This window comes from Sciurus carolinensis, chromosome 8 (assembly GCF_902686445.1).
Source record: "Sciurus carolinensis chromosome 8, mSciCar1.2, whole genome shotgun sequence".
Lineage (NCBI taxonomy): Eukaryota > Metazoa > Chordata > Mammalia > Rodentia > Sciuridae > Sciurus > Sciurus carolinensis.
Window position 1 is genome coordinate 36,188,663 of NC_062220.1, and position 24,185 is coordinate 36,212,847.

Below are 24,185 nucleotides of genomic sequence, written 5' to 3' on the forward strand. Positions count from 1 at the left end.
GGGTATGAAAAATGGTGGAATGAGACAGACATCATCACTCTATGTATATGTATGATTACACAAATTGTATGAATCTACATCGTGTACAACCATAGAAACGAAAAGATGTACCCATTTGTGTACACTGAATCAAAATGCAGTCTGTAAAAATAAAAAAAAAAAAAGTACATGTACCATTTAGTAGAATAAGCATGGGTCTTGGATCTGAAGAGCTATGTTTGAAAACCTATTGACTCTAACTCTCTGGATTAGCTACCTCTCTGAACTCTAGGGAATTCCTTTGTAAAATAAGAATTATATCACCATTCCCAGGACTTTGGGGATGGCTCAATAAAATATACCCCATAAATAGTGCTGACAAATAGTTGAATATAAATTTCAGTTCATCCAAAAAGAGACTAAAATATGTGATTGAGTGACTTCAATACAAAGTTTAGCAGATGAATTTGAAAGATAGGATATATATTTTGAGCTCTTACTGATTTTTTATTAAAAAAAAAAAATGCCCTGGAGACTGTGTTCGAAGACTCTAAAGATGGAGTATCACTCTTTCAAATCCACCCAGACCATTTCTGAAGCATTGTTACATAAATGGTTGAAAAATTTCACATAGACCATATGACCTTTATCTTTCCCTAATCCCCATAAGTAAGCAGAGAGAGAACAAAACAAACCCACAAAGGACCTGATGGCCAAGGCCCTCATTAATTTAAGAAATGAGCTTTCTGAACCATTTTTTCTTTTTATAAACACTCTTTAAAAAACAAAGCCTGACTTCCAAGCCCACCCCAGCAAAACATTTTAAGATCCTTACGTATTTTTTGTGCTCTCACTCAAGGTCAAGGTGCAGCTCTCATTTCCAAGGAGAACTTTGGTTTTTTTTAAATCAAATTTGTTGTTCTTCCTGAATCCAAAGTCCCAGCCACATATGGTCAGCATTGTCCCTCCTTCAAGGGGTGCACTAGTTGGAAAAACCTGTAAGAATAATACAGAACTTTAAAATAAAATCCAGTGTATGATTGTTTTTCATGTGTGGAAGACAATGTATCCCTAAATAGTGTGAAATTCTTCCATTCTCCCAAATCTAGTAAAGGCTGAATTTTTACTAAAGACAAGGGTTACAAATTCCAGAGCACCTGGAGCAAACATTAAAACCACCTGATCGTACTATGAAATAAGCTGGGACTAGAGATGGGACCAAGAGCAGAGGCAGCCTGGGTGGGAATGGGGGGTCTTTTGGGCCACTCTGAAATGAATTCATTTCTTGGGCTCTTTTGGGCAGAGTAGTTACTTGCTTATAACATGGTCTCCAGATCCAAATGATCCCAGCTCCTTCACAGGCCCTGTAAGCCATGGTCCAATATATGCCTTGTTCTGTGCACTATGGGGCTCCCCACCCAAGAAGAAACTTATATAGTAAAAACACTTCTTTTGGAACCCAGCATCTGCACAGTTGCATCTGTCAGTTACCCTAATATCCAACACACTGATGGTGTTCATGTCTGCCACCCATTCATTCATTATTTCTCCTACGTCCCAGGCACTGACAAATAAATAAGTGAATCTACTTCTTAAGGCCTGACAATTCACATTTATTATAGACTCTAGATTTTTCATTATTCTCCAGAAATGGTCACTATTTGACATACAGCAAATATGTAATGTATTATTAAAAATTATGTGATATTTAATACATACATTATTTCTATTAGAAATGAAAAAGACACCTAGAACTGGAAGGAACCCCAAAGTCCACATTATAAAATTTTTCCTAATTATCTTCATTGGCATTATTTTACATCTCATTTTCAAGATTTTTTTTTTTCCTCATGTCATGTTCAATGGTCAGTAAATAACAGGTTCATTGTGTTGATATAGGCTCATTTTTGGTGTGTTAAGAGTGAAATTTGGATTTATTACTAAAATGTTGGCAAGCATGATATAAGATAGCACTTGGTGCTTATGAAGTTTGCAAGACAACAGTTCTTAGGTTAAAACTAGTTAAACAAAACACATTTGCAAGTTAAAAATAAGCTTTTCTTGGGCAGCTTTGTGACAATTGAGAAAGGAAATGCTCTTTTGGGGGGACATATTGTAAATTGTGCTGTGAAGTACAATGGTGGGAAACCGTAGCACCAAGATAGAGGCAACTCAAACCCAGCAAAGATGTTTGCTAAAGCCCACTTTTGTGCAAGTCTTACAGTTGAGAGGACTTTTTAGCAAAATTCAAATTTGCAAACAATCCATCCTTCCCAAGTAAATAATTGCAAATCAAAGTCTTAACTTAACCCTTGTTACCAAACCCCTTTAAAGTCTTAGCTTAATGCTTTTATGATGGCCATTCCACCCATACAAATCCATTACACACTTGTGCCTTCCATAAAAATTTATCTCGTCCATGTCCAGCAAATCAGAACTGCTAAGAAAAAAAATCTGTTTATTATTATGTTAGAAAGCCAGTAGGAGAAAATACAACATCCAACCCTCTTCAGTCTGAGGCCGTCACACAGCTGTTGTTCCCATTTCGGATGAGGAGACTTCCCCATCCAAAGCAGCTGCCCAAGACTGATGTTGGCCCCATCTCTCTGCCTACATTCCCCATTTCTATGTAAAAATTGAAGTCTGTCACTTGACACACTGTTTTTTTTTTTTTTTTTTTTGGTACAAGGGCATTCTACCACAGAGATACATCCTATATCCTCAGCCCTTTTTACATTTGATTTTGAGAGAGGGTCTTCCTAAGTTGCCAAGGCTGGGCCTTGAATTTGAACCTGCACTCCTGCTGTCTCAGCCTCCTGAGTTGCTGGAATTACAGGTGTGGGCCACTGTGTCAGCACATCATCTCTTTTATGAAAGGTGAAGGCACTGGGTGATGATTTGAGAAAACACTGATTTGGAGCCCTGGCAATAGATATGGATATTACCAACCCTCTGCTAGACCCTCAGAGTTTGAAAGGCCAGCTAGATTTGGTGTTTTCTCTGGACTAAGTGTTTTCCCCTTAGCTTATGGGGGAACCTTCATTCTTCCAGGGGAAGAGGAAGGAAGCAGTCGTGGACCACACACCCTTGGATAGACCCAACAATAGGCTGGCAAACTCAGCTATCCTGAAGTGCAGAGAAACTCCCTGGGCAGGAAATGAGTGTCCGGCATAAAGCCACAGAGGCTGGGTGGCCTATCTGTCTGGACAGGGGAGACAGAGCCACGAAAGTAGCTCTCTTCCTCTTGCAGGTGAGAGGCTATACCACTGGTGGGCCCATTCCAACAGTATTTTAAATGATCATACTTTTCAAATGCATTAAGATAAAATCTAAGAAAACTTTTAAAAGCCTTGAATATTAAAATTCACAGTGGAAACCTCCTTTCTACTTTAGCAGGAAAATAGTCACAAACATGCTGGTGGCAGTTGATTGCCTACACACCCTCTAACTACCAGAAGATACTGCTGTTGCTTCTTATCTGAGTCTTCTGATCAATTAATAAACAGTTTCATTGTCTCTCTGGGATTGACTTCAATTCTATAAGATGTGACAGTTTTATCCTGATAAATTCAGGATATATTGGGAAAGTGCTTTTCCTTTTCTGAAGCATTTTCCATTGCTCTTTAAGCACAAGATCAGATGACACATTTGAAACAAATAAAGGGCTTACAATCCTGAAATCTCTCATATCTGGAATTGCAAAGAATTTCAGCCATTGAACATCATGTACCTTGAAAAGCAGGTTAACATGCATGTATTGGAAAGCGAAACTCTATACATTATCTGGATTTTGAGCGTGTAGAGTTTAAGACAGATAAGAAAAAGATGAATAATCTATCTTATTTTTTGCAGTGAGAATGCTAAATGTCACGGTCTAGCACAGCATGAAATCTTCCTAACAACTATGAACCGAAAGGGATTTATGGACTCAGCTGCACAGTTTTGCTTCTAACTGTACAGCCCACACCTCACCGACTTGTGCATGATACAATGCAACCTTTTAAAATCGCAAACTGCTGAGTGCTGCAGTTAGGGAAGGTGAGAGAGGAGGGAGATTCGAACACATGAGAGTCTCAGGTTCCAGAAAATTCTAAAATGTTTACTCTGTTTTCAACCATTTCCATATGGCTTTCAGGATTACTAAAAGGTAGCACAGTGGTCAAGATTAAATGTTTTATTTGGGCTGGTTATCAACCTGCTTTCATTACTTAAAACAGCAACTTGGTTACTTCTGAAATAAAATTGTGATTTAATTGTGCAAATGAGTGTGTGCGCACACACAACACATGCTCATACTCTCTGTATCTCTTTCATGGAATATGAAGAGTTCAAATTTCTAGTGTCTCAAATTGCCAAGGCTGTGGGTTTATAAAAGTATAAAATTTGCATGTGGATTTTTAAAGTATACTGGACCACAACAAAAAAAATGTACATAAATACTACAGTATAGATTAAAATTCCTTTTTTATTCTCTTTTAGTTTATTCTCCAGTTGATCAAGCTAAGGCCTGACAGTTGTGTCACACCTAACAGAAAATGATTTGGTTTAAAACCCAGTCACCACTGCAAATCTTGCCCCAAACCGTAACTAAATGAAAACAGCCATGTGCTTGGGGGCCATTCTTGTTCTGACTCGCACACTTTGTTTACTTGAGCCCGAACTAGGTGACCGAGACCTTTAACTTGAATCTTTCACAAGAATCATTTACTGAAGTCCAACTGTTCTACATGCAGGCAGAGAAAACACATATTAAGTCCTTACCAGTTAAGTATTTTCAAGTAAAATGTATTTGGACAAAGAAATTTTCAAAGTGCCAAATATATGCTTAAGCAAATAAGGTGACAGAGTTAGAAAGTGTGTCTGCAATGTCATGGCTGACATTCACTGCCAGAAGCTAAGTTCTCTAACAGCAGGAGTCTCCTTTGTCTTGTTCTGGACTGTATGTCCCCAGTGTCTAGAAGAGAGACCTCCATGTGGTGTGCACTCATTAAAAGTTTCTGGAGTGATTAAAGGATGAAATGGTTTATAGAAGTATAGATAACAGTATAGTCACCAGTGGAAACTATACTTCTTATTCAGGCACATTGAGACAAGACATCCAGACACCATGAATGTCGACCCTTTCCTTGCTTCCCATATCAACGTAAGAAACCATCTCTAGCCTCATCTGTGATTGACATAAGGTCACCCTCTATTATTTATGCCTCAGACAGGAAGAAACTTGTCCTGTCTGCCCCAGTATGCCTGGGATTGTCAGCTTGCACAGTTCCTTCAGCTTGGAGTTCTGGGATATAAGCAGGTCTGTCTCTTTTGGTGGAAGATTATGTCTGGGCATCTGGCATAAAGTAGGTAATGAGGAATCAGAGTGGACCACTCAGTAGGGAACAGGTCCCAGCATGAAGAAATGGGGAACCATGTTACTCATCAGCCACTACTCTGCTGTGCACATAGCACAAGGAATAGCAGCTGCCCAAGGAGAAAACCTAGTGTATATGAAGCAAGCATCTTAACTACAGGACTCAGGGGGTGCCCCAATACTGCCCTAGGGATAAAGCCAGGAGGAATATGGTACTTTGGTTGATGTCTCACAGCTAAATTAGTAAATTGAGCTTTGGATTTTTTTTTCATTAATTGGATTTGGAATTACCAAAAAACCCCTGCATGACAACGGATAGAGATTCCTACCTTATAGACTGTAGGCAGACAGATCTCTTGAGTCCCACTGGGACATTCGTCTGATCGCACACATTGATCGTGGCACCAACCACACTGCACAAAAGGAGGGGCAGAGAGACACTGACTGCAGGACTGGAAATGTCCACAGCCCAAGCCATTTAGTGGGATTTTGGTGATCTGTGAAGAAAAGGGATAGAAAGAGCTTCCACAGGTGTTTTGGTTGTTTAAGTACAATCTGAATACATGAAAGCTACATATAAATGTTATTTTATGGAGTCTACTAGAAATAGCAAGCACCAATGTGCAAATCAGGTAATAGTGGTTAAGTGATCAAAATGTTTTAAAAATCAAATTCCTTCCTTCCCTTTATTGTTGGAACCTAAGTAATAAAAGTTAACATTAATATTCAGGAACATAAGCATTGTAATGTAATGTTAGAGGTTTGGCTCTGTCTGAGATGATTTTAAAATAACAAGGGAGTATTATAATTTAACCTTCAGGAAGAAACACTTGAACCCCTGGAAATTCTAAGTAAGGTTACATATCATTCTGATATCAGGATGCACATCTTTCTCTTAGAAGACAGAGATTACTGGCTGGAATCAGATTCTAATGTACATTTCCAGGATTTATCTGCCTGCACTGGAGTTCTACCATTAGGACTGTATTTCTCATTCTGTATTTGTTTTCCTCATTGAGAAACTAAAGAAGAAGTACTTATTATGAAGAAGACCTCCCTTAGGCCTAATCTTCTTTGGATATGAAATTAACTTTATTTCAGAAGTTCTCTGGAATACCCAAGAAATAACTTAATGGAGGAAATGGGAATCTAAGATGAAGAGAGAAGTTATAAAAATTGAATGCTGCTGGCTAGAAGTATCTGTTCAGGAAGAACCAAATCCATGGAAACTCCCTGTGGGAGGAGGGCTCACCTTTTTCCCAGTGATAACCAGGGTATAGCCATTTTGGTTTAATGGGTGCTCCACAATCACTTCTGGGGACACAGGGTGGGAATCCAGGCGAAAATTCACATGGGGGGTGGATGATACTGTTCGAGAAACCACAACCTGAGGAATGAAAAATGAAACATCCTTATTCCAACAAGCTATTTAAATGTAAGTGGAAAATGTAGATGATGATCATAATAACAGATTAGGAAAGCACGTGGGTATCTGAACTAAAGACCCAACAGTTCATCTTGCTATAAATCAGTACGACATCTTCTAATCTCCTGCCTTGATGCCAATTCATCTGAACCCCCAGGACAGACGTTTGCCTATGATCTTTTAATGGTTTACAGGGAAGAAGATCTTCCAATCAATCAGCCAGCACCTGCACACAAGTCCTTACAATTGTACTGGGAACTGGAGGAGCCAAAACTCTTCCCAGAAAGAAGACACCACACATACCACAAGGATCCTGGATATTTTTTAATCTATCCTCTTGATTCTTCCCATGGGGCAGTTTCCCTTGACGTAATGGTAAGAGTAGTGAACAGGAGTCTGGAAACCTGGAGCTAGTTCCAGCTTTGCTACTCTTAAGTCATATTTATAGATCTTTTGAGGTTAAAATAGGTCCCCTGCTACTTTGAAATGATGTGCTGTATTTTTTTTATATACCATGGTCCCAATATGCTATTACTTGTATTATAAAAAAAGTTCTATTTCTTGTCCCAGCTTTATAATAAGGCCTGATTGTTTTAACAATGCCTGGGAAATAAGGTTTGATGATTGGTGTCATTCTTGCTTTCAGATATTCATAATTTGAAATGTTTTCCAACTACATAATTTCCATCTGCTCTGAACCTAAAACCCAGCAATAATGAAGTTCAGACTGTGATCAACGATAACTGCGATAACATCAGAATGACCATCTTGAATGCACAGAGATTTTAGGAGGGTTTAGGGGTTCTGTCATTCTTAAGTAGGTCATCCGTTTGCATGTATATGAGAGTGTAGGAGGTGGAGCACAGCTCTGGGCTTGAAATCTGCTCTGTGAAATTGCCTGACATCTCTAATAATCTTTTACATTGCATGTGTATGGAATCATGGGACACACAAGGGCATCTGTGAGATCAGGATTAAAGAAACATTCTTTCTATCACTGCTCTCTCATTCAGAAAATAGGAATGAAAATGAGAGGAGTAATTAATTGTTTTGTATTCTAACAAACACAGACAACATATAAATGTTCTAGGGAACAGTAATATATATGTATATATTTTTTCTTGAGCATAATAAAGGAGCCAAGTAACTTGAAACAATTAAGAAGATTTCCTAAGTACCCAATTTGTTCCCACAGAGTGGACTGGTGAGAGAAACTCCCCCAGTTTACACAGAGTCCCGGAGTTGAACGTGACATTTTTGCTCTAACATTGTTCTAGTCCAAACACTCAATACTTTCAAAACATCTCCATTAAAGTAGGGTGGCTATGTTTGCACAGAAGTTAAATGATGGCTCAAAGGTCACTTGGTCAGGTTGGAAAAGGATGGAAACTACTGTTATTTCCTAACTTTAGGGCCCAATAGGTATTTGTGACCTTTTCAGGCAGAGTGAAACAAAGTTCAATTACCAGTCCTCCCTCCCTCCAGGGCTGGTTACAAGCAGACTTCCCAGGCCTCTATCCCCAACTACAAAGATTTCAGTTACCATTTTGCAATCTCAACACCCTTTTGGTGCTCAACACCTCTCATTTTTTTTCTACTCTCCCTGTCCCCTGCCCTTTATTTCCTGGGTTGTTGCCAATCACTTCAAACCATAAAGGGGAAAAAAAATATCTCCTTTTCTCATGCATGAGACAAAAATAACACAAAACACCAGTCTGTCTTAATACTCTGACTCTGTTCTCCATGTCACTCCATGCTTTCCACTCCACTAAAGAATGTTCATCAGCAGGAACCTTCCCATGGAGATCTGCATTCTGCGTCTGCCTCCTGGTTCCTTCCATGCTATTCAGATCAATCCCCTACCAGAGTCCTTGGAAATGATGTGCTGTCACAGTCCTATGATGTGTTAGGAGTGGAACTGTTGGAACTTATGGTAACTCCATATTTAACCTTCTCAATCTCTTTAAAATCATTTTCTGTATCTATATTAAGAAATCCCTTCTTAATGACTAGGTCATCATCTTTGATTTTATCAAATCTGAAGGCCATGCATATATTCATTTCCCAGAAAGTATTAACCTTCTCTCTTTCTGTTCATAAAAAAGCTTTTTGCACCTCTGGACTTTGATTGATTTGTTTTCCTTCTGTCAAGAATTTTTGTCTGGAGAGCACCATATATTTGTCACTGTCATAACAGGTAACCAACCAGGCCCTATGCTAAATGCTTTAAATAGAAATTTAAGTGGCGCCTCATAATTAATCTGCAAGGTAGGCACTATTATTTGTCTTATAGAAAATACAAAAGAATTTCAGCTAGAAAGTACAAGAGTCAGATTTCCAAGGAGCTTTATCTAATGCCAGAATCTATGTGCTTGACCTGTTCTTAACTAAACTGCTAGACTCTTGGCGCACCAGAGTAAATACCAATAAAAAGCTTCAATTCTGAGCTCCCAAGAGCCCTGGTGAGTTGAGGCACTAAAACAACTTTCACAACATATTTGCCTTGCCAGTTACTCCTTGTTTTAGTAATCTTGGCTGCACACGTTTTGTGTGCCTAAGGAGAAAGCCTCTGCATCTAGATAGTTTTTGATAGTACAGAGGAAATGTTACTAGCTCAGCTATCAAACCTCTGCTCTTAATCATGAACTAGGATGAGTATTGCTTAGTGTAGAAAATAGGACAAACAAGAGAAGGCAGGAAGTCATGTGGAAAAGTGGGATGATCCTTTGGAATGTGGAGCAGAGGTTGTTCCACATATGCAAATAGCTTCTAGTTGATCATTAGCTCTTCCTCCATGGGCATGTCTACTGCTATAAAATGCCAAGAATGCTTTTTCTATCATTAATTCCTCACTTTCTGTTATTGCCAGAATTCTAAATAATTGAGTAACCACTTCAACTCTCAAAATATCCCTGAAGCAATGCTTGCAAAATTCAGGAGTTTCTTTTTGTTGTCATGGAGATATTTCTAGGGACAGAACAGAATTTGGCATATAAATTTAATTCTTATGATAAATCACTTGGCAATCTTAGAACAATTACTATGAAATAGGAGACTGGCAATTATTCTACTGTGTCCGTGACTAATCTTTAGTATTTAGATAACAAAACCTTTTTCTTTAATGTTCTTGAACATATAGGACTAATGTATTTTGGGGAGGGGCAGGGGAAGGGAAGAACCTGAATTTACTCAATAATTGTGGTTATGATCTCATATAACCTCTCCCAATAAGTTATTTGTGAGAGGACATGGGGAAGAAATAAATGTACAGATAAATGAAACTGCTGTGCCTAGGCCCCTAAGTTTGTAAACCTGAACGAAATGATTTTGTGTGGGATTCTACAAATACATGAAGGCCAGACAAATCTCCTTACCATATACAGGGAGTTCTATTTTTAATTAAATGGCTTAAATTCTACTTAATTTTCTTTAAGAATGAAGAAAATAATTTAACATGTTTGTATGTGATTGTCTACTCAAAAGTTTTTCTTTCTTTTAAAGGAGACAGTTCAGTGCTTTTTAGTATATTCACAGATTTTTGCAAGCAACACCTCAACCAACTCTGGAACACTTTTAGTATCCCCAAAAGAAATACTATATCCCTTAGCCATCACTTCCCAATCCCCAGACCCTCTGGACCCTGACACCACTTACCTACTTTAAATCTCCATATGTAATTTTCTTATTCTGGATATTTCACACAAACGAAATCCTACAATATGTGGTTCATTGTGTCTGTTACCTTCCATGTAGCATAATATTTTCAAGGTTCATTCATCCTCCTTTTTATTGTCAAAAAACATTTCATTCTATGGACGTACCACATTATATTAATTTATTCATCACTTGATAGACTTTTGGGTTGTTTCCACTTTCTGGCTGTTGTGAATAATGCTGCTATGAACATTCATGTGTAACTTTTTGTGTGAACATATATTTTCATCTCTCTTGGGTATGTACATCTAGGAATAGAATTGTTGAGCCCAAAGGTAAAGGCTTTGCCTGACCTCTTAAGGTACTACAAACTATTTCCCACGGTGGCTGCACCATCTGCATTCCCACCAGCAATTTCTAATTTCTTCACATCCTCAGCAACTCTTGTTATTTTCCATTTTCTTAACTAGAGTCATCCTAGAGAGTGTGAAGTGGTGCTTCACTGTGGTTTTGGTTTGTGTACATCTGCCAAGTATTTCCTTAAATTAAGCAAGAAGAAGGTTTACCTCTGGAGGTTCACCCTCTCCTTCCTAGAATGAGTGTTTTGGCTTCCCTTGCTCAGCATCCTATTCAGGGTTCCATAACGTTCCCTTATGGTCAGGCTGGACCTCTGTGAAACAGGGTCCCAGGGAGGCTGGAGGTAGGGAACAGGTGGAGGAATAAAAGTGGATTTTCACAGCTCATTATCATCAGAATGAGAGATGAAGCACACTCCCTGAGCACCTGTGTGTGGCAGAGCCAGGGAAGGGTTGTCGTTGTGTCCATGGGAGGGTGTGAAGCAGAGGGAGTGCAGGTGGCAGGGGAGATGGGATGGACAGTGTGAATAAGGGTGATACTCCTGAAGGAGAGTGAGGGGCCCCTGAAAACTACCAGAGAACAATCAGATAGAAGGTTTAATCAGACTTGCTGTAGACTAAGACTATTTGTATCCCTTAGTATTCTTGGAGAGACTTGAGTAACTATTAGAATTTTTGTCCACAACATAGTTCTCCAAGGAGACTACTGAATCTGGGATTCAGTCTGGGAGACCACTGGTCTGGGATTCAACTTTATGTGTACATGTTGTGGGTGTGACAACTCAGTGGTCCTTGGTACATTTGCATTGAATGGCAGACTTTTATAAAACACATAATGCATTTCTTCTTCACATAATTATCCTGGGATCAAGCAACATGGTAAATGGTTCAGTCATATGTAAAGGCAGATTAAAATGCAACCAAGAGGACTTCATGAAATCTATTGAAGATCAAAGTAAATTTTCCTTATATAAGAAATGAAAACGTACAGTTCTATTTCAAGATAAATAAAGCTGAACAGGAGCTTTGATACCACCTAGATCGATTTCTAATTCAAAAGTTAAAAAGAAGACAGGATTTGTGTTAAAGAATAAGCAAAACTCCATTCTTCATGACAGATGATGGAAATTATCAGTCTCAAAATTATGTGAGTCTCAGAGAAGAAAAGTTAGTGAAGATGCAGACCCAATGGGGTTACATGACCCAACACATTCAGGAAGTGTCTGCTTCCCACTAGCTGCCAGTACAGACCAGAGTCTGGCACAGAGTGGGTCCTCAAGGTGTATCTATTGCCTTCAGATATGAACACACTGAATCACAAGAAACCCGCTGAGGCCTTGATGAGGGCATGGGTTTAGAAATGTTTTAGAGTTCAAAAAACCTTTAGGAGTTGAATCTGTATATCCCAGTATGGCTTGTAATGCCTCGTGCTTCTTTATCTGCTTAAAGTTTACTATCTTCTTTGGTATGTGATAGAAATTGGTTTTTATTTGGAAAGAAATCAGAATCAAGGCAAATATCTAGTTTTGTGAAGTCGAAAAAAAGTGGAACATAAGAATAGAAATTGTTGACTGGTATTGAAAACACAGAATTAAAAATGGTAAAAGAAAGTACCAGGTGGTGAAAGTTGAATTAAATGAGCTTTTACCCCGTTCTTTGCTCTTTTGGTAAATGGGCAGGAGTGCTTCTACAAGCACTTTCACTGTGAAGGTATATCCAATGAGCAAAGCAATTTTCCTCACTATTACAATACTAAAGTACATATGCTTCAATTTTTTTGAAATGAGTCAAAAGTGAGTCAAAATGAGTCAGTATCAGATTGACTTTGTTAAAAACCAAATAAATTAGGAAGTTTGTAAAAATTCTAAAATAACAAATAATTTCCAGTCAATATCTCAAATATATTGACTGTAGGGCTAGCTATTATCGACAGAGTATACCTAGTTCTGAAATTTAGAACTGAGTAAAGTTCAAAAACTACTGATAAACATATTTCAGTGTTTCTGTTCTTTCCAAAAGGTAACCATGCAAGAAATTCCAGTTATTCCTTGGCACCCCAAACTAAAACAAACAAAAGCCTTTCATTTTCCTAATGTTGCAAATATATGTGATGTTTTAAATTTCTGTGAATGTAATAGAGTATAAAATATATGTGCTTCAAGAGCATATATTAATTCATTTGAGGAGCCTGTACATGAACTAGACTTAATTAATTTTTAGTTATAAACATAACCCTGAAATTATTATTTATAAGTTCTCTTATTGGCACGAAAGAAATTTCAGAACTCAGGAGCATAATTTCTTCTAGAGAAATAGCCCAATACTAGTATTCCTTAGGGATATAACTAAGTCAATGATGTACACATTTTTAAAAAGGCAGATGATATTTTTATCTAAGTATTTTATAAAAGAGATGGATAAATTAACAATCCTTAAAGAGAAATGGTGTTTGAGTTTAAGCCTCATTCGGCCGAGTCTCTGCATTACAGCATTGTTGAATTGATGATCTGTGTCTACAAAATCTAAAAGAGCAGTAATTCCAAATGTGATAACCAGCACCAGGCTTCAAAGGCAAAGTACTGACACAGTATGATGGTGGCCCAGGAACTAAAGGAATTTAAAGAGGTCAAAAGATGAATTGATTCTGCTTCCTGGAAGTGAGTAATTATTTGCAGGTTCACTGATTACTAGCATAATCCTTTACGTAATGGTCATAAGTGATGATCAGGAGCTAGGGGTATCTTTTGGAGCGATCCTTAACCTCCTTAAGTTTCTTGCTTGAGATTTGACTAGTCCAGTTAAGAACAGCAGAGAAAGAGAATGATGAGTGGTAAGAGCAGCAGGGGTAACAGAATTAGGGAGAGGGGAAAGCAGGATGGTACCAAGGAGCCAAATAGCAGCTATATCAGTGCCCAGGTGGCAGCCAGAGTTAGCAGCCACAGTGCAGTGCCCTGTGAATATCTGTGGAACAGAACTTGAAATAAGTCTTGGAAGGGCCTTTCACACCCGCCCCCTCCTGATCCACTCACTCCCTGGTCTGACAGTCATGCACAAATATTTTAATAGCAATGCTTTGCATTTAGAGATTAAAGGCCTTATACAAGTGCTGTTGAAAAAAAATCAAGCAAGCATTGTTTTGGATGTAGATTAGACGAGGAGCTCAGAAGGGGAGACGTGGGCAATCCCTGTGATTAGTCCTGTGATCTTCATGAGAATCCCGCTTCCCTCTCCCACGTAGCCACGGACACTGTAATAAGGTTGCTCAGTCTTGTTCTTTACTGTACTCCATCCTCTCAATTTGTAAGGCCCGTTCTCACTGCTCACTTAGACCACCTCAAACATTGCTTATCATATTATTTTACTTCAAAGCATCCCAAGAGAGTGATCATACAAATAAAAACTGTTTTTGAAATTTATACTGACATGGCTCTACAGATATAGAGACTGCACATGTAGACATCAGTGTATTTAGACATAACTGCACCTGTGTAAGTTACACATGATGAAATGTCAGGAACATGTCAGAAACTTCTCTTGCCATGCACGTACTATTGTTAGCTAAACAATATAATTCTTTTAAATCAAATAACCACTGTGAAATACCTGATTCACTTTGCACCCAACAGCTGGGGCTGTAGCTTGTGTTCCCAGCCTGAGCTGAACACAAGCACAATAGGAAGGGCAGAAACAGCTGCAAACTCTCGGGAGAAAAAAATTTGCAAAGCAACTTTGCCATTAGGCTTCAGGGTAGGAAGGAAGTAAAATTATTTTTCTGTTCCTTTTCATGTGTGGCAGCTGTCTTTAGAAGGAAAAAAAGTTCATTCTATTTTGTAACAGAAACTCCATAGTATTTATTAAAAGTTGAGTTGTATAACTTAGGCAAGCCACAGGTTTAGCCTCTTAGCCCAGTCAAAACATTTACAGAACTTGGTAGGTAGGCAGTAATAGATCTGGCTGGAAGGTCCCAGATCTTCCTCCACCCTTAACCCATCCCCCCACCATTATTTGCTGTAAACAAACTGGATTTCAGTAATGTTGACTGACTGATTCTTCAAGTGCTTTCAGTTTATTTATATAAAATTTAATGCAGTGGAAATCTCCTGGGCAAGTGTCAGAGGAATAAATCCTCTGTGGGTCCCTATAGTCCTTTGTCTGTAGATACTATTGTTAACTGGAAAATGTTTTTATCTCCTTTACTAAAATTTGAGTTCTTTAAGGGCAGGTTCTGTTTCCTTTGCTTCCCTCATTTGCCTAGTAAAGCTCAGTCAATGACTAAAAGGCACCTGTTTACAAAAATCAGTGACTCTAGTACTTTTCATAAAATAAAAATCTATTATTTTCATGTTCTGTGTTGTATGCAGTTAATGGCATAAGATAGCTTCTTTTATAACATGCTAGGAGACAAGATGAAATCATTTGCCATAGCATTTCTGTTGAGACTGACACAAGACACATACATTCCTTGGCTTGTGTGGACTCTGTTATTAAAGCAACCTATTTAAAATGGGATTTTATTAGAACTTTAGCAACTGGAAACACATCAGGAAGTTTTTGATGTTAAAAAAAAAAGTCAGACCTAAAATGGCTAGAGAAAGCTTATTAATATTAATGTGAATTGGTGAGATAATGAACAATTTAGAAAAAATAAAAACAAATTAAGATAAAGGGAGAGAAAGAAACATTAAGAACACATAAGAAAATCATCAGATGCCAGGTTTTCTCCTGCACCTTCAAATTCTTTGGAACTTTTTAGACTACCATCAACATAAACTAAAAACACATATAAATACAAAATAATGATACCCATGTTACAAGGATAATAGATACAACTATATTCAAATGTGTTAGAGTGCATGTCTGTCTATGTGGGAGGCCTGGGCCTCCTTATTTCAGATTTTGAGAAGTTAAGACTAGAATTAAATAGCCTTGATGGGCGAGGTGGTTAAATGAACACAATGGAATGGGCTAGAGGGAGGAGAGGGAGGAATGTGAGGCTCAGGAGGAGCGATGTCATGGGGACATAGAGATCACAGATTCTATATAATTAGTTTTGACCTAAGCAAAGTTTTATTTACATGCTCTATGACTTTGAAAACATTCCGTTATGCCATTAGTACTAGAGAAACATAATTTATAGTCCTTAAAATGTGGCAGTGACCAATATCTAGACTGTTATGAAGATTGTAGTAATTTTTAAAAGTAAGTTTTATAAAGGAATACAGACATAGGATGTAGAGATGGGCAAGTCATAGGAAGACCTCATCGTCCTCGATTTACTAGAAGTCATTTGTTTGATGAAAACTCTATCAGACGATTGCGAAGTAAGCATCTCCCTTTACAAGAAATTTCTAGTGTTCATAGAACTTCAACATTTCCATAGATGTCATTGTCATTCTGCATTCATGAACACATGTTGAAAGCGCCAGTAATTATTAAAGCGGTAAAATAAAACCAACACTAGAGCATTTTAATTTCTGGAGAGTGCTATGATTTTTGTAGCTAGGAAACACGGTGACTTCAATCAAGCCTGAAATGTGAACTTTTATTGTCTGGAAATACTGTTGCTAGTCATTAAAAGCATTTCCTAATAAAATCCTTTTTTTTTTTTTTAAAGTGTTTTAACTTCTTTCTGTCTGATCCCACCATTTTGCAGAATCAAGAGCTCCTCAATTACAATGGGATTTTGATGATAGTGTGTCTTCCCAACTCCTGCCAATACTTCTCAATGATGTGAATGTTTCTTCTCATGGAGACACACAGTTCACACAATAGCTCTCCTTTGATCCGCAGTTTCCCTTGGAATAGGAAAACATCGCCTGGAAGTGCTTTAATTGTTTCATTTTTACTTTCCAATCATGTGATAGAAGTTATGAATGGAAAAAAAAAAAAAAAAACCCAAACCATTCCAGACATGAAAATTAAAGCAACCAGATCCAAAGTGAAAGCTTCAAAAACTTAAAACTAGGCCATACACTTCATGAAAAGTGGATGAGACTTCTTTGTTTGGCTTTTGGCCTATGTCATGAGTATCTGCTGTGAATTGCACTTTATAGTATTTGCAAATACCTTACTGCAAAAACAAAAACAAATTAATTGCATAATATCAAATAAAACAGAGACACTCTCCAAAAGCCCTTACCTGCATGAAGCGACCCTCTGATGTTCCAAGATTAGCAATGGTGAGATTTCCTTTAATGAAGGTAGATATAGATGTTAAGAGCACTTGGTTGAATTGGCCCATGAATAAGTCAATGCGTGGCAAAGGTGTGGTAAACTCTGTTCGATATTCATCACTGCGCACTTCACAGCCTGATGAATTTCTCAGGAGCATCTGGAATAAAATATGGTTATTGAATTAATGCCAGTGCAGATGTGAACAAGCCGGTAAAAAACTTCTCAGTGTGTCTTTTCAGAGCCTGGTAGGGAACGGCAAAGATAACAGTGCAAGTAGGCAAATGGTTCCACATTGGCATAAATATTTCTAGTGACCAAAATAGCTCCTATTTGACCAGGCACGGTTTGTGTATACACAGACTTGAAAACTGGAGGCAAACCTTACCTTCTTAGTTCGCACAGTGGTTGGATATGTGCATGTGTAATGAAGGAACTTAGCAGATGCCATTAAAAGAAAAACAAATGTCTCAGCCCTTGACATAAAGGTAATGCTTCTAGCAGGCGAGTCCTATGAGAAGAATTGCAGCTGATAATAATAGATGCTAGAGTCATATTATGATATTACATTCTAAAATATGTGCCTCTGTGTATTTTTGGGCAGAGGTGGTCAATAGTGGTGCTTAGGAGATAATTCATGGGAAAGTAGCAGAAAATAGACCCAAGTGCTTGCATCAAATCCTGGTCTCAGATGCTTATGTGCTTTATGTAATTCCTACAATCTCTCTGTGTTCAGAAATTCACATCATCTGTTTCATTCCCCGTGTGTAAAACATAGAGTATTACAGAAATAGTACCTAGCTTACGGAACTGTTGCAAAGACTAAATGCACTAATTTATATAAATCTGTTAAAACAGAACTCAGCAAATAGACAACATCTCCTGGGTGAGTCATCACTGGGTAAAAGTTTAAAAAAAAAATGAGCTGTGCATTAAATGTATCAGTAACTAGCTTATGAAGACAACTTTCAATCTGTTAACTTTTAGATTCAACCTCAAGTGGAAGGACTTTTTAAAATGTTATTCAGCAGTATGTGACAATTAAACACTGAGAAGATCCTTCCTTCTGCTTCAGTCTCTTTTTGTTGTTGTTGTTGTTGTTTGTTTTTGTTTTTAATTTAGTGGTGCTGGGGATTGCACCCAGGTCCTTGTGCATGCTAAGCATGTGAGTTGCCACTGAATCACCACCAAATCCCAGCCCCAGGGTCTCAGACTGTAGTACTGTCGCCTTTGAGGGATCATCTGCACCTGGCTGTCAATGTCAGGGTTTCTCAAGGCTCCATCCAAGGGCTGTTTCTCTACTTTTCAGTCTCAGTCCTGGCAATTTATGTTTCTTCTGTGATGTCTATCATTCAGGCACCTGTCTATTATTTGTGGACACATGCTTTTGTATCTCCACTCTCATGTCTCAGAGACTTCAGTCTCAACATAACTAATACTCCACTCGCCTGATTATATATTACTCACCCCAGTGAATCCTTCAAGGAACACAAGTTGGAAACCTATTTGCCATCCCTAATTCCTCCCTTTTTATCTAGCCTCCCCCAACATGGAGTTCATCTTCAATTCCCATTAATTTCACTTCTAAATAGCTCCTGAACCTGTCTGAGCTTTTCTATCTCCACCACCACCCTCTCCATCCTAGTCAGCCATCCTTTTCTGGGACTACTAGTGGCTTGCTAACTAGACCTACCAAACCCACCTTCACCCTCATCAAGTGATCTCTTCTCCACACTGCAATAGGCTTCTTTTAAAAATGGGAATCTGACCATGTCCCTCTCTGTCCAAAACTTAAAGCTTCTCCATTGCTCATAAGTTAAAAGAAAACTTTTTTTTTTTTTTTTTTTTTTTTTTTTTGTGGTACTGGGGATCGAACTCAGGGCCTTGTGCTTACGAGGCAAGTACTCTACCAGCTGAGCTATCTCCCCAGCCCTAAGAAAACATTTTTGACATGCTGGATGTGGTATCAATTATCTGGCCTCCACCCAGCTTCTCCAGGTCTGTGCTCTCTGTGCACCAGAGAGAGGACCTTCCTTCATTTCCCCAGGTGTCCTCCCATTAAGAGCTTTGGCCTAGGCTGTCTTCTCTGCCTGGAATTCTGCCTCTACCTCCATTCACCTTGTGAACTCCCATACCTCCTTCAGACCTTAGCTTATCATCATTCCCTCAGCACGCCTGCCCTGATGCCAATATCAAAATCCAATGCTCATATTAGAGATTCTCACAATACCTTTTACCTAAGCATCATAGACAGCATAAGCATAGCTGTAAGAGAGCTATAGCTGCCATTTCACATTTGCTTATGTGATTGTAAGACAATATGAGACTTCTCCTGTGATGGTTCTCTGCAATCGGAGACCTGCTCTTTCACCACTGTACTGCTGGTAGCAACTAAATAGCACATATAGCAGGTAGCTAGTAAATATTGATTGAAAGAATGAACAAATAAGTGAATCAATTATAGGTAGATGGGGGTGGGTGTGGAGACGTGGGCCAGTATTATTTAAGCCATTCTTTTTCTGGGCTAGGGGTAGTTAAGAGTTTATGAGGGACAAATAGAATCTCTTAATCTTGAAAAATTATGCAATTGGAGCTAAAAAACACATGTTTCAGGACTCCTGACTGTCTTGATGAGACAGTTAGGAATTAGTGAATCTGGGGCAGATAATGACGACAGGAAGAAGTATTAAAGAAAAGGAGGACCTCGGAACAAACAGAAAGTCCATTTTTATACATCACTGTATGTAGCCGCCAATCCAGGAAAATGAATGCTGTTAGAAATTCTCTATGATTATCCTATTATAACAATTAGAAAATGGTCATAGCATATTTCAATCAATGTATATTTGAGAACAAACAAAATAATTTATTCTTCTGAATGATGACCTTACTCCTTAAGGTCAACCATCTGTCACATAGAATGGAAGTTCCTACATCTATTGACTTTTATGGTTAAAAGTTACCTAAAATGATCTATTTCATGTATCAACAATTATATCTTCATTTTAAATGGCAATAAATTATCAAATAGAGTCTTAGAGGTACAAAACTACTGACTCTTGAAATTATAATGTTTTAGTTCTAGACATTTATTTTGCTGTATTAATGAGTGCTATTTCACTATTTAATTAGAAGCTTTTACTAAAATATTATAGATTACTCTGAGGGGTAGCAGATAACTGGGATGAAATACTGGCAACTCAATAGCAATTGATTAATTGATAATTAAGTTTCTATTGGTGATCAACTGTCCATTATGCAGAGGTAGAAATAGCCAAGAGAAGTTGCTTAAAGGAGCAAAGACCAATTTCAAAGCTAAGGCCATCAGAACTGTTCCATTACAGAGGTCACTGATCTTCAGCACCAGGCTTCTGTGACTGTTTTGTTCCTTCTTTTGTTAATGGTTATTGTCTTTCTTTATGCCTAGGTGGCATCCTGGGAACTTTAAAAGTCTCAAACTTGCCCTGAGGTATGGTGCTACTTGAGCTGTTGAATTCACTGGGATATAAAAACAATTTGCTGTGTATGGACTTCTCTTTGATCATAAATGATTTTGGCAGCCTTCTATCAACAGGAGGACAGAACTGTCTTATCCTTTGTATCCATGTACCCTGAATCATGCCTAACACAGAGTAGGTTTTTAATGACATCTGCTGAGAAATAAATACATCTGCAAAGCCAGCAGAGATCCATCTCCTAACCAGTTTGCTTTGTGGTCTGCCTTGCTGATGGGGAGCAGGGGAATGGAGGCGAGAAGATCTCTAAGAACACCTCAGTGTCTGCAAACCCGCAGGAACTTGGGGACCTTTTGTAGATGGAAAGAGAGAGCAATACAATCAGGGCTTTAACTTCTACACACCTGTTTCCACACATGTAAAGCATAAATGTAGAACTCTGCAGCAGAGTTAATGCAATATTTATATTGTGCACTTCAAGGCTTTCCTTCAGGAAGTAGAGAGGTCCCCAAATAGTACCACTTCAAGGATTGGCAGGATTGAGTTATGCTCTATTGCCCACTAACAAAATTCCTGGAGACATTGCACAATGTTGGAATAGCATCTACAGAATCTCTTAATCTTGAAAAATTGTGCAATTGGAGTCAAAAAACAAACATGTTTCAGGTACAAGTGGCATTCAAATTTCACAAGCCAGGGGATCTAACCTTTTTCTTTTTCATTTCCCCATAGCAGAGATCTGCAGGGGACTTTTGGGAGCACTAGTGTCTAAGAAAAAGTAACATTCTAGCATTAGTTGCAGAAGAGGGGGCTGTCCTTGTCTCTTCCTGCTGAGAATCCTGATCAACTCAAGGACTGGGGTCACGATGGAAGGAACTGGCTTAGAGAGCTGCATGCTGTCCTTGAGCTTTAACAGGGAGCCTTGATTGAAGCTCTCACATTGTAAAGGTATAGCAGTGAGCAAATGTGGCTCACTCTCAGCCTGACTCACTGTCCCTTAAAGATACAAGAGAATGTGATAGCTGCTCCCTTGTTCAGGGAAGATGGGATTGTTTAATGTCAGCACTTTACACACAGTTCCTGGGGCCCAGTAGGAAAAGGAACTACTCACCTGCTGCCGGGGTCTCCTAGCTACTGTGCTTCCTTCAAAGCCAGGTTGTGTATGAGTGAGCATAGCTGGCAGGAGGCAGCTCTCTGGGATAAGAGCTGCTTTGGGAACTGTAGGAATCTACAGAGAAGGTTTCACACCAGCAGCAGGAGGGAGCCAAAATGACTCTCCCCATACTAACAAAGGGAGGAAGACGGAAGGAAGGAAGGAAGGGAGGGAGGAAATCAGTCTTTACCCTGCACGCAGTGTGCCAAGCACTGAGCTGGGCATTTTCACACACAACTCACAGCAGCTCTGTGAGGTTTTACACACTCGGGCGGCTGAGGGCTCTCCAACAGTGCATGGCTCACACTGGAACAGGCATCAGAATACAGTTCTCTCTGTTTCTCAAATTTATGACCTTCTTTTGTTATTGTTTTCTGGGCAATGTTCTGAGATTTGCAGAACTTGAAAGTGGAAAAGGCCTTCAAGATTACCTTATACCAGGGGCAGGGGGTTGTAGCTCAGTAGTAGAGTGCTGGCCTAGCATGTGCAAGGGCCTGGGTTCTATTTCCAGCATTAAACAAACAAACAAACAAACAAAAAATCATTTTATACCAGTTCTTATCTTAAGGCTGAAATTAATCATTATTTTTTGGCTAACAGCAGAGAGATAATCACTCACATTTTGGGCTGTACTAATCAGTGTGGCTCTCAATTCTAGCTCTCCTTGTTACCTGTTCTGATTAATGAACACGACTATGGGTGCATTCAGGTAACTTTGGAATTTCATTCATCACCAACTCTTTCTCTAGCATTTCCCACTCCAACCACTTGGGAAAGCCTGTTGAACTCTGTCCAGTGTTGCTCCTGGGCAGGTCCTAGCCAACCTATGCCCCTGCCCAGGATAGGTGTTTCTTCACTGACCTTTTTGTCTCTTATCTTTTCTGCCCTGCAGCTGTCATGAACTATCCTTCCCTTTTTCAAAATCTTAGTTGCTTCCCCAAGGCCCCTAGGGATATCCAAACTTCTTAGAATAGCATTCAAACCTGTCTCCATTTGTTTTATTTTTTATTTTTATTTTTTTAAGGCTCAAGGTCAAAGTGCCATCTGGGACCCAGATGGATCTCAGAGTGGTTATCCTGACCAAGACCCTTCAGAGTCCTGGATTCCTGCATTGCTCTGGCAGTGGATGTTCCACTTACCACTAGTCATTGGCACCCATTTCTTGCTCATGTAAAACTGAAGATGCATTTTCTTAAAATCTCTCTTGATGGGTCTTTTGAATGACAGAGGTGATGTGTTTTATTGCAAAGGGAAAAGGATATAGTGACAAAGGCATTGGAGTGTTTTCTTTCTTAAGTTTGGTGGTAAATGCATGGGAACTGGTTTTACTTTTCATGCAACACATACATACATATATGTGTGCATATATAGTCCATAATTCTTTTATATATATAAAGCAAATCATAGTAAAATAAAAAAAAAATTAATAGGAAATGAGGAGGTGGAGTGAGCCTACCAAGAGCTTCCCCTTCCCAAGTTCTTGATGTTCTAAGCAGTTTTGAAACATTCTCCTGGTTGAGCTCCCAATAATAAAATAACATTGGTATAGTAGATTATGGTTTTCAAAGTACTTGATTTCATTTGATCCTCTCAACACATCTGTGATTTGGGTTTGTTAGGATCATCATAATTCTACAGATGAAGAAACCAAGGTTCAGAGTGTTGAGCCAGTATATATAAGAGACTGAATTCTAGTTCAAGTCTTATATTCTTTTCACAGCATCATACTTATTATTCACAGGTTCCTACAGCATCTCTGAGGCAAAATCACACTCGAAGGATGGCTTAAGGATCTGATATAAAAGAAGAAAGGTCATGCCTATGGGATAGGACTGGATCTACCCCAGTGAAGCTTTGATGAGTTGCATGACCTTAGGCAAATTAATGAGTCTCAGTTTTATTTTACTGATTTTAGTAAACATTTGTTTCTTGTATTTATAGGCAGACACTGTTTGAAGCACTTTACAAATATTATTCACCCAGTCTCATAATAACACACTTAGGAGGAAACCAAGGCATTAACTTGTTCACATGGCCTGTGGTCCGGGGCCAGTTAAATCTAGGACATCAAGACAGGATCTTCCAGCAGCCTAGATGCATGTTCTTTATACATAAATGGAGAGGCTGAGCAAATTTATTTCAAAGTTCTGTGGATGCTTTCCTAAAGCTTCCTCTGCAAAGTCACCAAACTGCCATCAGCCAGCGGTGAGACTAAATCTGAGAATCACTGTCCTCTCACCAACTCCAAGTCCTCTCACTAAATCCAAGTTCATTCTGGATTCTATAAGAAGTTTTTTAAAAGAATTAAATTCTTCAAAGTCTAACCTCTTCTAAAATAATTACATGACTCTGAGAACCAATGATAAACACTGTTTTACTTTTTTAAAAACTGTATTACAGACTTGCTTCCTTACCTAAAATCTTACATACTGTCATAATTATAGGAATTACTCTATAATTTGTAAGCCTTGATGCAATACATTAATTTAGTCTGTATAGTTTTTCTTTACTTTTTCATGAGTAGTTACCATATATTTTTTACCTGACTCAGCCCATACTGTTTTTTATAAAAAGAAATTGAAGTGCTATATACCTCAATATATTTGATTCAAAATGTTTCCCCTAATTAACACTA

General features: G+C 38.5%; 1 protein-coding gene across 1 annotated transcript in view; it reads right to left on the reverse strand.

Annotated features, from left to right (window-relative positions):
- Met (MET proto-oncogene, receptor tyrosine kinase) overlaps positions 1-24,185 on the reverse strand; it is a 110,603-nt gene that overhangs the window by 40,593 nt on the left and 45,825 nt on the right. The window contains exons 3-6 of the mRNA XM_047560481.1: positions 16,911-17,102; positions 6,588-6,722; positions 5,665-5,832; positions 815-975 (exon numbers count right to left, since the gene is read on the reverse strand). Of these exons, the coding sequence (XP_047416437.1) occupies positions 815-975; positions 5,665-5,832; positions 6,588-6,722; positions 16,911-17,102 (656 nt within the window). The remainder of the gene's footprint in view (positions 1-814; positions 976-5,664; positions 5,833-6,587; positions 6,723-16,910; positions 17,103-24,185) is intronic.